This window comes from Diorhabda carinulata, chromosome 4 (genome assembly GCF_026250575.1).
Source record: "Diorhabda carinulata isolate Delta chromosome 4, icDioCari1.1, whole genome shotgun sequence".
NCBI classification, from domain to species: Eukaryota; Metazoa; Arthropoda; class Insecta; order Coleoptera; family Chrysomelidae; genus Diorhabda; species Diorhabda carinulata.
In genome coordinates, this window is record NC_079463.1 from 5668418 (window position 1) to 5685967 (window position 17550).

Genomic DNA, 17550 nt, shown 5'->3' on the forward strand with positions numbered 1-17550 from the left:
AACATAACCTTAAAAGTGCATGTACGAGGATGTATTGATAACTAGTTAGCCTAGACCAGTTCCATGCATAAACAAAATATTACGTTACCATAGCAACGAACAATAACTTAGTAGAAGTGTAAGTGTAAAGTTTGACGTCAAAAAAGTAAACCAAAGTGACGCAATAAATTAAAAGAAAAAAATGTTCACCGAAATTGTGAAAATCGAAAAATTGGAGTATTAAAAAGGGTTAAGAGGTAAGCAGATTTACGAAGATATGCTTAATACCCAATGTCCTTCGTATGCGACCGTAAAAAATTCGACTGCAAGCTTCAAAAGAGGTAATTTTTCCATTGAAGATGATTACCGATTGGGAAGGCCAGTTTCTGTGTCAGTCTCCGAAAATATCGATTCAGTTCATGACATGATTTTATCAGACCGTCGAATTGGACTAAACCGGATATCTGAAACACTAATTCATACGAACGTGTTCATCATAAAAAATTGTTGCAAAATGGATCCCCGATTGTTTGAATGTTGACCAAAAGGGTAGAAGCATCGCATTCAATCTGTGCTCGATTTGAAAACGATGTAGACTTCTTGAACCGAATTGTTACTATGGATGAGACTTGGGTACATTTCTACGATCCAGAAACAAAGCAACAATCGATAGAATAGCGACACTCTGGTTCTCCAAGACCTAAGAAGCTTCGTGTCCAAAAATCTGCTGAAAAAGTTCTTGCTTCAGTTTTTTGGGATTGCCATGGAGTAATCATGATTGCTTTTTTGGATAAGGGTAGAACAATAACTGGAGATTACTATTCGACTCTACGGAAAAAAATTAAAGAGAAAAGACGCGGAAAGCTATCCAAAGTTATCCAAAGGTGTTTTGTTTTTGCAGGACAACGCCTTTGCACACAAATCTCATGTTGGCATGCAAAAAATTCGCGATTTAGGGTGTGAATTACTAGAACACCCCCTTATTCACCAGATTTGGCTCCGCCCGACCATCATCTCTTTTCTCAACTGAAAAAAAATTAAAAGGTCGCAAATTTTCTTCCAACGAGGAGTTAATGAAAGTTGTGGAGGTCTGGTTTGCAAAGCAAGAAGAATATAGACAAATTTGAATGATGATCAACGATTTTGAATTATTCATAATGTATTATATACTGTATGAAATGTGTAGAGAAATATAAACACGGCATTGGGGAGTTAAACCTCTCAATTTGAATAGAAATATCTACAGTTACTTCACTACAACATATTTTGAAATGAACGAATTTTTTAAACAGAAGAATGAATCGGGGTTTATATTATCAACTTTTAAACTTATTAAGCAGGGATTTAACACAACATTCTCTAAAAAATAATCCTGATTGTCGATTAGATAAGGAAGTTAATCACAAATTTTGTCATGGATTTTCAAATGGGAAAATGATTCCCTTTATTCTGCCAACTTCTAGTTTTCTTGTATCCCGCCGACTGTTTCTTATATCAACACTCATGAGCACATACAAATTCTATCAGTCTTTCACTCAGAGAAGTTTTTTTTCAGGGTATCTGCAACTACAAACTAGAAAAGTGAGGTTATGTTTTTTTATAGCAAGCGGAAAGTTGGTTAACTTTGACGTTGAAAGCGCTTAAAAGCGCGATCTTTGTGCCATAATCAACAAGTTGAACTTTCTGACATTTATGAACGTCTAGGCCGCCGCGTCTGCTTGCGTTCATTCTGTATACGAAGGGTAATCAGTTTCCCCTAGAAATAAATTTCGAGCTTATTTATAAAATTGGGAATGAGAGGAATAAAATCATTCAGACAGTCCCAGAATTGGGAATGAGACTCATATCTATTGCTACCAAATCATAAAAAGAACCCCACGCTTTTATAAGTAACATTAATATTCTCATCAGTAATTTAATTCTTATACCAGAAGTTATTTTCCACATTTCAGTATAACTAAATCTAAAGAATAATTTTTATAGGAATAAAGGTTTTAAAATAATAAACATAGTTAAAAAAAATTGTATTTATTTCAAATTAACTTTGAAATCTTTAACCAAATTCCACCATCAACTTCCAAAACGAAACCATTAGTGTAAGCATATTGAATAGGAATCTTTGTCTTAGAATCCAGTTCTATATTGAAATTACTTAAAATCACAGCTAAAGCAACTTTGACTTCTAATAAACCAAATCTGGATCCTGTAAAACAAAAAAATAAATAAATCTTTTTTGTATTTATTAAACCTTATTTCATTCTAAATCAATCTGCTAGTTTTACTATTACTAAAGAATATTTTTCATAGGATTAGATCTGTTATTAAAATTTAAGGTCAATTTATAAACTTCTACGTTTGCGCTGGTGTTGGCGCTCGCGTGCCAACATGTATCCAATTGACTAATTGTAACTAAGTATAAAATAACACAATTTAATTCAATCCAAATCCTAATCAAGTTTCTCTGTACACTTCTATTGATTTCAAAACAGCTCTGACCACATTTTTATATCTGATTTAAAAAAGAGCATTGAACAAGAACAAAGTATAATATGTAATTCTTTCTATATTGACAAGCAACAATTTACTTCCATTTTCTTCTTTTATTGAATCTTGTTTTTCTCTTATTTTTGTAGCCAACAATTACCCTTTAACAAAATACTACTACATCCACCAACTCATTTCTACCATTTTTGTCAACATTTAAACTTAGGCAGGTACTTCAATGTTAATCAAAATCATTAGGCAACACAACAAACAATGAAATGAAGATACTCTATGAGCAGAAATAACCTTAAAATACAGTTCTACTATCTAAAATAGCTTAATATCTTTTGAATAAGTATAATAGTAACTACTGGGTAGTACCTAATTATATTTTTAATTATTTAATAATTGAAATAAACTCTAAATTAAAGTATTGTAAAATATATAAGCTCACCTATGCAATATCTTGGACCTTCTCCAAATGGCAAATATGCCACAGATGGCCTGTTTGCTTTATTTTCTTCACTAAATCTTTCTGGATCAAACTTTTCGGGATCCGGATAAATATCCGGGTCATTTTGAATGGCAATAACAGGAATAACAACTCTAGTACCCTCGCGTATAATAACCTCTGTGTTTGGAACTTTATAATCTTTATTGCAAACTCTTGGAAGAAGCGGAGCTGGCGGGTGCTTACGAAGAGTTTCTACAATACGAATATAAATGGTAAAACATAACATCTAGTAATTTATGTTTCCATAACAGTTTGAAACGGATAATTGAATTATATATATATATAATCTAAAAATGAGGAACTAACTAAAAATAACCCAACACATTGTTGGTAAGTGCAGCTGTTTGTCTGGAATATTGTTCGTCGACTATCTCCAATAGGGGAAGACAATCAATAGCGAATACTACATAGAGTTGTTGTATAGTTTGGATGCAAAAGTCAACGTAAAACAGCTCCATATGTCGAGGAAAAAATCATTTTATAACCAAGATAATGAACCGATTCACAAGTGAATGGTTAAATTGATCGAATTACACTTATAACTGCATCCCCATCCACAGTATAGTACAGATCTAACCTCCAGTATCTACTGATCGCAAAAAAATGCTCTCAGGTAAGAAATTCAGCTCAAATTAGGAAGCAATTGCTGATACTGAAGCCTATTTTGAGGCGAATCCTACAATCACGGCATCGAGAAGTTATGGAAGCGTTGGAATGATTGTATTACTCTTGAAGGACACTACATTGATGAATAAAATCGATTGTTGGCAAAAACATGTGTTTTTCTTAGTTAGTGACACGACTTATTGAATGATGTGTTAAAAGATAGTTTACAAAACATAAAAAACATGCCTTTTTATGAGATGTTTTCATTAAATACAGCTATTGTTTGTAACTTTATCATAAGTAAGTGATTAAAATAACAGAAACAGAATCACAATGCAACAATGTCATTATGTTAAGGCATTTATAGTTAGTACATACCAACTATTTTGAAACCAGATTGTATATAGACTATTGAACTTATATATCAAAAACTTGAACGTCCGCAACCAAATCTAACGGTCTTTATTGTTTCTTACAAAGATACAATAGATTCAATGGGTTTTCCACACTGCTTAGTATACAACTAACAATACGCTGTATTGTTATTTTGGTTGCATATACGTTTTATCTATACTTCACGTAATGTTGGTTACATATCTTTTGCTTGATTTATGCATGGTTTTTAAAAATATATATAAAGTTTTCTGTCGATTCGATATTTGTATATGGAAATTATGTCTAACTATTACGTTACAGTGTAACGGTAATTTATTTTTACAAATTAAAAATTGTTTCATTATAATACTGTTTCCCAAACTACATAGTATACAACTAACAATACACTTCATTGTTATGTTTGTTAGTTAAATTTATGTTTTGTTATAAACCCTTTCATATGGTTTATGTTAAGCTGGTTACATATGATTATTCACACAATGTCTAGCTTCTCTTTGATTTGCGACCTTTTGAGGTCGCAGGGAGGCGCACTTATGAAACCATCTATGCTGAAATGATAATAGAATTAAATAAAATAAAGCTCACCATAAACGACTTTCTCTAAGTAAGTCATTTCTAAAATTGCGTCGTAACAAAGATCCCCATCATATTTTTCTTTGATAGTGAGAATTTCATCTCTCAATTTATCTTGAACGTCTTTATTTAAAGCTAACTGGAGAAGTGCGAAAGACAACGTTGTTGCGGATGTCTCGAAGCCCGCTACAAAAAACACGAAGCACTGTGCTACTAATTCGTTAAAGGTGATAAAGTCTTCTCCTTTATCGGTTTCTTGACGAGTAATAAATGCGTCATCGGCTACTCTTCCTCTATTCTTCAATTGTAACAACAAATGCATAAAATCTTTCCTATAAACATTGTTTTCTTCTCGATATTTTATAGTGTCTCCTACCAAATTGAAAAAGAAATCTTCGACATCTTTATGCATGAACTTGAACGAAATTGCCTTCAATAGTTTTTTGGGAAAGAGAAAAATAGCAGCTTCTTTACAACGTTCCCAAAGAGGAACAGAATCAAACATCTTCACGGCGATTTCTACGAATTTAGAATCTTTTTCTTTCAATGAATTACAATTTAATCCGAATGCAACGGAAACAATTACGTCGATTGAAAATCTCAGAAGGACTTTTTTGATATTCACAGCATCTGCACTTTCCGCATGTTGTTCCAGTAATTCTTTCAATCCAGACGAAGAGGCAAACAGAGTAGGATACATCATTTTAATTTTTCCTGCAACAAAACATCAACGAAATAGTGACAAATCATTTGAAGATGTATTAAAGTGAAATATAAGAGTTGCTACTTAATTTTGAGATATGGCAACCCTAATGTGGATATGTCGAATCTCACATATTCACATCAGTGAATATATAATTCTGCGATCATAAGTTTGAAAGTTTTAATGGTGAACGTACTCAAAACGTGTTGTCAAACGAGTGCTATTTGATACAGATGTTTCGCTGGTTTTCCGAATTCAATATGAATTTCGTAAAGGTCGCCCAAAATCAGCTGTTATGTCAGAAAACATTGATGCTGTGCGTAAACAACAACCAACTGTATGGGTCTTTCATGACGAATCAAATCTAACAAAAGTTGTTCGCGAACGAAGCACTTAATAACTGGACATGTCGCCACCGTTCCATTAAAGCGTAGAACAGCTAATTCTGAATGGTATACCAACATTTGTTTGCCAGAAGTCTTCGAAAAAATTAAGGAAACTAATCACATAAGACGAATCATTCTTTCACACATCAATTCAAACAAAAACGTTTTTGAACAGTTAAAACATCGAACTTATGAGACATCCGCCGTACAGTCCTTATTTTGCACCCAATGATTTCTTCTCATTGCCGCAGATCAAAAATCAATTGTGAGATCAACGTTTTTTTACACCTCAAGAAGCGGAAAAATGCTTCGACAATTGGTTCAAACGCTTGCAAAAGTGTAGAGAATATTTTTTGAAAAACAATAAAGCCATATCCATATCTAAAAACTTAAGTAACAACCCTCGTATCTATTGATTACTGAAAACGATACTTTGTGTTGAAAAGATTGGAAAAAAAAATTCTACTATCAACAAAATTTATTATGTAGTATTATCAGTAAAAGTTAATGTACTATAAAACAATAAAGCTGAGAAAAAAATCCATGGAATACATTGGAAAACCAAAAAGTTATGTATATTTGATTTTGATTTGACAGCAAATTTTCTACTTTGAAGTCGTGTTAAAATATTTGTTTTCGATGTGAATATAAAAGTGGTTTTTATTTTGTGATTAGTAAAATAACTCAATTCACAACTTTGTAAAAACTATTTATTAACAAAAAATATAAATAAATAAATTGGTTTCAATAAGCTGACTACTGTACTCGTTGACAGTTAAAACTACACACGTGTGGTTTATGCTCTCTTAAATACTAATCCTAATGTATACAAAAGCTATAATTAATTATATTATAATAAGTGTAAAAAATTCAATAAGTTAATGGAACTTCAAGTGTCTAAGGAACATATGGAATCGCTTAACGACGACGTTGGTTCCCGTCAAGTGACGGTCAGTTCACAATAAATCTTAACGAGTACAATAGTAAGTAGAAGTTAAGTAGATAGTTTTGGGATTCTTCACAATCAAGTTAATATAAAAAGGGACTAAATTATATGGTTAACAGATCCAAATAAATTTTAACACGCTTCCACTTAAACTATTATTAAAAACAGTTGGCTGCCACTAAAAAGTGTCACTTTTAATGGCACTTGTACAAAAATATTTTAAGGTTATTGTGTCTTGTGTACTACTAAATGAATTAATTTTGGATTTGCGATTGCGATTTTTATCAAAGTGCTTGAAACGCTCGTAAATGTCAAAGATGGTTCTCTAAGCTCAGATCTCTGACTTCTATCATCATTAGACAACGACATACTAAGAGCAGAAATGTATCGAAATTCATGTCATACAATCGCCGATGAATCCTCATTATCTGTGCTATCACATGCCACTGGTTGCTTCAATGGCATACAGAACCGTTTTGAGATACCTTGAGATGAGAAATGGTTCCTATTGCTCAATTTGAAGTGCTGAAATTTGCACAAACTGAAACTAAACACATCGACCATAGAAAATCGATGATTAGACAAAGGACAATTATCAGAGGTCGATTCGAGCAAAAGTCTTGTTGAGTATCTGATGGGTTTAAGAAGGTTCATAGTATTCCTAAATCTTTCTAGATGGACAAGCTACCGATGCCGAGGTAGGTAATATACAGCTGTCGTGAATTTATAAGGTTTTATTAGAGTAATATCCAGGTTTAGTTGAGTGAAATCACATACTATGAAAGTTACGTGAAAGATCGGAGCACTTTGTAGTAACAAACTCCTATCAAATCCATCATATAGTCCGGACTTTGCACCATCAGATTACTATTTAATCAAATCTAAACTCAAAGCATTATTTATATTAAAAAATAGGAAATTTCAATCAATCAATTATGAATCAATTTACTTGAAATCAAAAATGAAATTCCTAATCTCAAGTCCAGTTATTCGGATGGTTCATTTCGACGACTTGAAAGGTATTTGTTGGGGAATACTTACGTCAATGTATAATTAAGATAAGTTTTGATTATTGTGGATCACATATGAATATTAATAATCCGAAGAATAGAATATAAATAAATAGTATAGATATCAGAATAAATAACTGACAATGTATATAATTTGATTTGGACCTTAGGATTTGATTTATGATAATCACTTCATCAAATTTTTTTATTGTTTATTTTGAAATTAATGCTAATATAAAAGTGGGAAGTTTGAGAAATGTAAATACACAATATCGACAACGTAAATATGTTGGTAGATAATTTCGAAAGTACTATCACAAAAAGTTAATGTTTGTAATAGATAAAAAATCAAACTATAAATATAATAAAGGCTTGGAACAATTGTTGAATAAAAGCATATATAGTTTACCCATTTCTATTGCAGCAAGTATTTTTCTAAAGTTTCAAAACAGTGAGTTGGCAACACTGAGTTTATAAATTAGAAAATCTAATTGATCTCAAACAATATAACAATAAGCAAATTATTCAAATATTATTTCTAAAGTACTTAATATAAATTATAATATCAAATAATCGTCTTTCGCGTCTTTATCTGTGAAATATTATTTAATTAAATACGGACTATATTATTCTGTTTTTATATTTCAACAGGTACATAATTAAAAAGCATTTGAATGGCGCCAATTAAGTTAGGTTAGGTTAGGTTAAGTTTTTCGAACTCAGAAAGAATAAATGCATTTTTTAACGAAATGTCGGTAATGTAACCTAGAAATCGATGATTTATTGAATATAATTAAAAAAGTAATAATTGAACATGCTTTTTTTAGTTCGTGAAAATATTCTTCGGGGCGTGGGCAGGGAAATGGTTATGAAAATTTGAAACCAGTGCTCAAATTTGATCTAAATTTTTTTGATTAAATAAAATAAATTATAATGATGGATTCCTGTGAATCACTGCTTTTTTTATTTTCGGTCAAATTCTTGCATAATTTTTTGAAGATTACTAGTAATTCTTTACGTCGTTTTTCTTCTTCTTCGTTATTTTTTCAAATTTTCAAAGATGAGGACATTAATTCTTCTGAATGCTGAGTTTGATTTTCGTTTCGTGGTTTTTTCATAACGTTGGGAGATAGATTTTGGTGAAATTTGATTTCGTAGAATTTTATTTTTATTATCCACCTGTTGGACACTTTTCACCTATCAAATTGAGTTGAGCAAAATGGTGAGTTTGTCGAAGGCTCAGCTTCTTCAGTGACTTGAGAAGGCACATAGTCTTCTTCAGAAAAAATATCTGGATCAAACGGAATAATCCCAGTAGCCATCTTTGTAAAGGCTTTACCAAATATTTCTACAATAACATAGATTGCAATCCTTTGAGAAGGGTTGTTTGTTAGCCATAATTCGAGCTCTCGGGCATGCAGACTTTTAAATGAACTGTAAATACTACAATCCAACGGTTTCAATCGGTGATTGGTGTGTGGACGAAACGAAACCATGATTATGTTGTTTTCGCTATCAAAAGTAATGGTTTCTAGAGTTCTATGACTACTATGGTTATCCAAAATTAGGAAATTTTTCCTATTTTCTGTAGGCTTTACAAACGTTAAGAAATGTTCCAGATATTTGATAAAGTGTTCTGATTCCATCCGTCCACATCCATTTGCATATCCAACCGATCCTGCTGGACTACCTTTCATTATTGTGGGTGGCATACGTTGGGGAGGAAAAAAAGAAGAATATATTGTCCATCTGCTGATATTGCACAAGGCACAGTTATGTTAAATCTACGCTCGGTACTTACAATTCGACCAACCTGTTTGTAATAATATTTTTAGACTAAATACTGGTTGCAAAGAGTATTTATCAATCACAGATTTTAATATATCATATTCTTTTTTACTTGGAGTCTGTTAAAGGTAGCAGCTCTAGTATACTTGTAGGCTTCAGTTCTCTTAAAGATATTTGTGGATTTTGCTTGGGAAATCCGTTTAACCAATCTTTTTCAGCAAGTCCTTTGTTTTTATTAACATTAAGCGGAATCGACGTTTTTTCGGCAAGTCAAATACTTCTTTTTGAACATCACGTGGAGTTGAGCCATAAAATTTACTCTCTAAATCTAAAGTAAGAGCAATCAACTCTTTTTCTTGTTCTGGTAAAAAAACTGGTTCAAAATTATGATTACGAGTACCGCTGACTTCCACATTATTTCTAATTCTTCGTAAAAGGCATGTTTTAGGATTCCAAATATTTTGGAAGAAAAATTTGCCCACCTTTCTTTAGATTTAATAGCGAAAACTGATTTTTTCATATCTATTTTATTATATATCTTTATTATTTTGGGAATTACATATTTACAAATGATAAGAGCCACCTGGTAATCTCAGTAATCAGTTATCAAGTGGTAGGTTGTGATAAATCAACAAACCGCTTTAATAATACTTTATAAAACACATTAGAGATTTAATAGAATTATGTATCTGGTCGTATTAATTTATTATAATAATAATATTATAATAAATCGGAAACTAAACTAAATATGTGAAAATTATTATGTATATATATATTGATACTACGAAAAATTGCCCTAAAAATCTAGAAATAATTGTAGATATTGCAAATAAGCAAATGATCTTTTCCATTTGATTAGGGAAGTGCCATAGCTAATGCACTTGAAAAGTGAATGTTTGTTTAGAGATTGACTTATATGACTAATATTCTTAACGAAACTCTCTAAGAAGTATTTGGAAAGATGCGAAACGAGATATCTGATATTAACAAAATGTTGAATATTCCCATTTCGCAAGTCCAGTTGATGGTTGAAACATCTGCAGCTAACAAGATGGTGCATATTCCCATTTGACAAGTCCTAGTGATAGTAGAAACATCTGCAGTTAACAAGATGGTGCATCTTGCCATTTGACAAGTCCTGTTGATGGTGGAGACATCTGCAGTTAACAAGATGGTGCATCTTCCCATTTGACAAGTCCTAGTGATAGTAGAAACATCTGCAGTTAACAAGATGGTGCATCTTTCATTTTCGCAAGTCCTGTTGATAGTAGAAACATCTGCAGTTAACAAGATGGTGCATCTTAACATTTGACAGGTCCTGTTGATAGTAGAAACATCTGCAGTTAACAAGATGGTGCATCTTTCATTTTCGCAAGTCCAGTTGATGGTTGAAACATCTGCAGCTAACAAGATGGTGCATATTCCCATTTGACAAGTCCTAGTGATAGTAGAAACATCTGCAGTTAACAAGATGGTGCATCTTGCCATTTGACAAGTCCTGTTGATGGTGGAGACATCTGCAGTTAACAAGATGGTGCATCTTCCCATTTGACAAGTCCTAGTGATAGTAGAAACATCTGCAGTTAACAAGATGGTGCATCTTTCATTTTCGCAAGTCCTGTTGATAGTAGAAACATCTGCAGTTAACAAGATGGTGCATCTTAACATTTGACAGGTTCGGTTGATAGTAGAAACATCTGCAGTTAACAAGATGGTGCATCTTCCCATTTGACAAGTCCTGTTGATAGTAGAAACATCTGCAGTTAACAAGATGGTGCATCTTCCCATTTGACAAGTCCTGTTGATAGTAGAAACATCTGCAGTTAACAAGATGGTGCATTTTCCTATTTCTCAAGTCCTGTTTTTAGTTATATATAAAAATAATGTATCTGTTACTTCAGTACCTCATTGTATGTTTTTCGAAGTACTTTAATATTGGGAATGAATACATTGGAGAAGCGAAAAAAATTTAGAAACTGGCCAAATCTGTATTAGATAAATTGCTAATATGGTCGCAGAAGTAGTCTATTTTTGAAGAAGCAAAAATATAGTAAAATGGAAAAATAACAAATGATTAAATGATTTTGCGTTCTTCGGCGACTCGGATTGTTAAAATAATAAGCAATATTGTTATAATAGAATTTCTTCATTGGAAATTTTAAAAATTACTTTGCAACTTTTTGGAAATGGCATTGGGAATTTTGTTTAAAATTCAAATGTATTTTTTCGCTTAATCATAATTCAAAAAGTGCCATTATTTTAGGCTTTTGGGATTGTACGAAAAGTCCCGATTTTTTGCCAGTAAAACGAAAATTTTAATTATTTGAGTTTTATAAAATAGGTAAAAACTGTTCTGTATTTTCCCTGATAAATAACATTTGGTCATATGAAAAATCTCGTTTACAGATCGAAACGAGTTACATGTTGATGGTCTGAGTGAATTTCGATCATTCTTGTGATGAATTTTATGAAATGCACATAAAAAACAAAAATGTATTGAAAAAAATAAGCAGTTACCAGAAGTTTTGAAACAAAGAAAAATAAATTACACAATAATCAGAAGATTCAAGTGGAAATGTTGATTGAACAGTCACTGGTATACATGTTTAGAGGACAGACTATTTAATTGAAGTGAATTTGTTTTATTTTAGAAACAAAATTTTGTAAAATGATAGTATTTTCTTTCAATAATTTCATAAATATAATGAGTGTTTTCTACTTCTTAACTATAAAACATTTTTTTTAGTTTTGAGTTATGCCAGTATTGAACATCCTAAAAATATTTTACACTTATTGATGTTTTGAAAGCTTTAAAATTTAAATGCAAAATAAATTTTGGAATTTCCGGGATATTTGAGTTTTTTCATCTACCCTACACCTCAACAGCAAAAATAATCTGACTGCTTTTGAACAAAGTTTTTATTACAAGAGTAATATTTTATGTTCAAAGGTAAATATTCTAATGGAAGCCTTCAATAAAATCATCACCGAGAAAAACACTCCAAGTTCGATGAAATGTAAACAATTAAAAGTGAATATCAATAATTTTCGTTATATTCAAATATCACATGGAAATTTTAGCAATGAGTGTTATATTTTTTGCGATACCAGATAACAAATCAAATCAATACGATATTACAAAAACACAGATTAGTATATTATTTACGTAATATTTCGCCACAATATTTTACAGAAATAAACGAAAGCAACCCAACACCAAGAATATCAATCTGACGAGGTTTTCCATATGTTTCATCCTAGATTCAGGCAGTAAAGTAACAAATTCTCTTTTACCCATTCAACAACAAGCTCTATAAACATGAAAATTTCTTATCGCCACGAACACGTCGGAAGATGACACACTTATTGACCGGCATCGGCAGTGGCTTTCAAAATTACTAATATTAATAAAAATAATGTTCGTTGACTGATTTCTAATAATATATTGTTCCAAATATCAGAAGTGTACGTTCCGAGCGTTGACTGTCTTGTAGTGTCTGGCTAATTCATCGCTTTGCCGACAGAGTACATGAAAAGAAGTATGAGGTGTACTCCCTCATAAGTTTTTCACGTAGTCAAAGCCAGTATTCTTAACTTACTCCTATCACAAGCGAACGATCACCAAAGGGAGTGATTCGATTGGCAGCGATATGGAAACACGAACGACTAGTTACGGCAACACCGGTATATTAGCGTATTTCGTCAAAATAGTTTCTAGTTCTGTGCTTGTGCTGTCAATTAAAGAATTCAGTTCTAACCTGGAACCATGAGCTGCGAAATAGCAACATTAGTGCAGTCAATGCATCAAATTATCTCAGTTACATTATATTTTGAAAAGAAACTCAAACATTTCGAATTTATATTCAATTGAGAATGAAGCAAAAGTAATTTTTCCTTACTTTCTTCTAATATCATTTAAATCGGGAATTGTTTGGGGAAATAATATGAATGCATCCATTTATTTCTGTCTATTGAATACCTCAATAATTTTGTGAAAGCGCTGATGATTGGTAGATACTCAAACAATTATTATCACCTACATTTAAAGAGTATTAACAACTAATAGTAGATGAATTGTATATTAAATACAGTTCTTACTACTGTAATTTTTACAGGTTTGTTTTAAGTGTCAAAACTTATCTGAAAGTTTCTTTACGTCTCTTAAAACTACTCAATGGGGCTCTGCAACAATTTCTTCAGCTTCTTTTAGTTTTTCCAGCAGTCCAATGTACAGAAGAATCATCACTACTCTACTAGTCATTTCATTAAAAATATTAGGTTAGAATTTTCTATTTACATGTGATAATATAACGTTTGGTTATTTCAGTAAACAGATTTAAAATAAAAATGCTATCTTGATGAATTCATTATCACGCAAAAATTTTCTCAATAATTATCTCCCTTAAATCAATTTTATCTGTGTTTTTTCATGCGGCGCCGCTTCGACAACTTTATGTTATTTCTAATTATTGCTAACTAATTTCATATGGGAAAGGATCAATAAAAATGTTATGTTAAACGATTCTTCAGAAGGTGTTATGTTAGACGAAGGTGACGAATATATGGAAAACTTTATTACGTTCTATCGTGTGACGAACTAAAATAGAATTTTCTGTCGCGAAACTGCTTGAAACACGTTTCGTCTCTAAGTGATAAACTGGAGGAGGAGGATTAATAAATTAAATTGATTGAAAAGTCAAAATTGATATGTGTTAATGTGTGTTGATTATAAACGCTTGAAATTTTGTGTCAGATAATAATACGTATTGAATCAACTGTACCAAATAAATATAATAGCCCAGTCATATTAGGTAAAAAAAGGAGTCAACCTCGGAATGAAAGATAATAAGATAAAAATTGGTATAAACCTTTGTTTTGTCGTTCTAAATATTATCTTAAAAGTCACCGTTACTATTGAGTCCAGGTCTTAAGATAATGAAGGTCAAAGGTCATCAAAATCGGTTTTTTGCGAATATCTCGGTTCCTATTGCTCAAATGAGATTTGTATTTATTATAAAAGTTGTAGAGTATAAAATTCTCTACAGTTTTTGTTTGAACTTTTCTTCCATACCACCAATCATTTTTGAAGTAGAGCGCGAAGAGTGCGCAGCGTACAGTCATATATGGACTTATGCAATAAAATTCTATGTAGAGTAGAGCTTAGAACCTCAAGAATAAGGCTGGATACTTGAAAATGAAATCCTGGAGCCCATAATAACGTTATTACCTCCAACACCAGCCGAACTACTTGACATAATATTTTGTAATTGCAAAAATGGTTGTGGCTCCCGCTGGATGCAGAAAATCAGGGTTACTACGTTCTTTAGCTTGTGGCCATTGCAATGAACAAGCTTGCTGGTCAAAATTAGGTTATAAATTTTGATCCTGGACTGAACAGTAAATAAATGGTGAAGAAAATGATTTGGTTTCATTTATTACCTTATTCGATATATTCTCCTGATATAACTACCTCCTATTACTTTCTGCATCCAAACTTAGTGGTAATCCTCCTACATTACTCGCCAGAGGGATGAAGTAGTTTAGCGCCCTCTCTCTCGCACAATGTGACGTCACGTTGGAATCAAAATGTGAAGTATATGAAGTATATAAAGTTTTGTTTTCATTTAAAATGTAATATTTGATTTAAAGACATGTGTGTATATGAAATATTTATATGGTTATTGAATTTACCAGTTAAATATCACGTTCTCGTGCGATTTACAAGGAATGTAATTCCTGTCTGTTCAGCTCATAGAACCGATACTATTGCCTTGGAAATAAGACGCGTCAACTCAAAAAAAGACACGGAAAATGGATCTAAAACATATTGAAACAACACATCGTGGAATACCGAAGGACAAGAAGTAATCTCAGCAACAAAAATTGAAATTTAATAGCCTTGAAGCTGTAGCTTACGCGTTAAAAGCATCAGGGGTCAATTAATATTTGAGAGAAATGATATGATAAACAATATGATGACTACACAAATCAAAGTATACAACGGAACCACAGAAGAAATAATGAGGATGATTGAGATGAAAACCGTAAGAATAATTGAGGAAGTCAAGATATTAGAGAAGAATTTAGGTTGAGGTGAGATAGGTTAGGCAAAAAACAAATAGGCAAAATGGGCAACAATCAAAAACAACGGATACCACTGGGTATAAGATGGTATAAGAGCAGGAGCTCAGAGTTTAAAGGATAGCTCGGAGGAATTGAGCAAGACAGAGTTCTATTAAAAAAAAAAGAAGAAGAAACTTAGAGGAGAGCGATTTCATAGAAATTAAAAGTTGATGGCGGAGACATATTTTGTAAAACTATTTTTACATAAAAAGTTAGTGATGTTAATAAATAAAATGATCGATTTTACAATGAAATTTTCAATAGAAAATTCGTTATTACTACTACAAAAGGGAAATTTTCACTAACCTGAAGTAAAAGTCGGTGATAACTTTTTCCTTAACGTTCTCCATTTTTCATTTTCCAAACTAAAGAGATGGGCAGTAATAGGTTCTGATTCTTCATCGTGATAAATGCCGTGGTTCAAAAAATATTCATAATCAGTCTGAATAACGTTTTTCACAAACTGCAAATCAACAGGCATATAAAATGGCTTCAAAAAAAAATAACAGCCAGCATGTTTGTAACCCTTAGACTTCATTTCCTTGTATAATTTAACGAAGGTTTCACTTGTTGATACGCCTTTGCACAAACTTATAGTATTTCCAAAAATGTAATGTGGTTCTAGGCAATCTAACCCAATTCTGTTCCAGTAGGAGTAGTTCCATTTCAAGTAATAATAGAACGAAAATAGCACAACTGTGCACAAAATAGCTGTTAGAATTTCCATTTTATAGTATCTTCAATGTTCGGAAACTCAATACTGCTACTCTAAAAGTTAAGACGGTAGCTGTATTGAAACTGAAAGTGGATTTATTATGAAATTAACCTTTTTATATGTCTCCTAATTATTTAATCTATCAATTATTAGAATTGATAATTATCAAACAATGATTAGAAACATTTGAAGATAAGTTTATACTTGTCCTATTCCGAACGTTAAAAACATAAAGAAAAAATAAACTTGTGGACTTTATTATCAATTAATACATTGACCAAATTAAAACAAGGTAACAATGGATAGGATATCTCAAACTACTGGTCAGGCAACACACTATATTATTGCTCCTGGAAGAAGGACAATCGTACACATCCTATTTGGAGTAATTTTAAGGGATAATCAGAATCGATCCTAGAGGGTACGCCGCGCGCGTATGCCTTATCTAGAGCCTGATTATTAAGTAACTGGGCCAGGACAAGGACAGACGATGCGCGGCGCATTTAGATTTGATTACCATTCGTTAGAATCACTAGATAACTCACCAGATGATCTTCACGTGCTCATCAATTTTTCCCCATTTCTCAGGTGTTACCTCTCTGGTCAATTTTTCCACTTCAGTTAGTCCAAACGTGGTATTTCTACTGGCCCAAATCTTCTCAATGGGATTTAACTCGGAGTGGTATGTAGGTAGAAGCAGAACTAAATGTCCGTGTTATTCCAAAAGAGCATTTTGTGAGGAATTTAAATTGGTTTAAAACTTTATTAAATATCATTTTAACCCCTTCTAAACGCTTTTTCCTGTGTACCAAGATAAATTATAAGTGGAGTAGAAGTTTGAGATTAGACATATGATAGAATACAAGTTAAAAATTCTTTGCTATTTTTATTTAGCATTAAATGAAACTAACAATTCTTCAATTTGAAATTACTGAAACAATTTATTTCAGCCACCACTCATACATAATCAATTGTTTATGTTCTCATTTTACTATTGTGCCCCACTCTTCCCTACACATTATGGATTAAACTTGAAACTTCAATTAGATTTCAAAAGTTTGGATTAGATTTGGTCTTGAAATTATACGTTGTTACACTTGACCCAATTAATTGAAAATATAATAAAATTGTTTACATCAAAACTCGAACCAATACGGTATCTCAAAATATGTGTGATATATTTGTTAACAACTCAACAGAATTAATTTATGTGAAGATGTGAAAATAATTAAAATGATTGATAGTATATCTTACATCATAATTGCTTTCTGCGTCGGATAAAATTAAAAATGATAATCCCTATAACAATAATACCTTTTAAAAGTAA

General features: G+C 31.9%; 1 protein-coding gene across 1 annotated transcript; it reads right to left on the reverse strand.

The window, feature by feature from the left end:
• Positions 1-1991: 1991 nt before the first annotated feature.
• Positions 1992-16314, reverse strand: LOC130893430 (probable cytochrome P450 6a20). Its single transcript, XM_057799533.1, has 4 exons — positions 15815-16314; positions 4565-5266; positions 2918-3169; positions 1992-2182 (listed from the first exon to the last, which is right to left on the reverse strand). Exons 1-4 carry the CDS (start codon positions 16233-16235, stop codon positions 2013-2015), a joined length of 1545 nt encoding a protein of 514 aa, XP_057655516.1. The 5' UTR covers positions 16236-16314; the 3' UTR covers positions 1992-2012.
• Between the last annotated feature and the right edge of the window lie 1236 nt (positions 16315-17550).

What these genes read in the sequence shown, in the direction of transcription:
- LOC130893430 (XM_057799533.1), bottom strand. Translation starts at nt 16,235, where the DNA reads ATGGAAATTCTAACAGCTATTTTGTGCACAGTTGTGCTATTTTCGTTC. An exon ending in CTTAGAGAAAGTCGTTTATG is followed by an intron (nt 3,170 to 4,564) that starts GTGAGCTTTATT and finishes TTCGTATTGTAG; the next exon opens with AAACTCTTCGTAAGCACCCG. An exon ending in AGGTCCAAGATATTGCATAG is followed by an intron (nt 2,183 to 2,917) that starts GTGAGCTTATAT and finishes TTTGTTTTACAG; the next exon opens with GATCCAGATTTGGTTTATTA.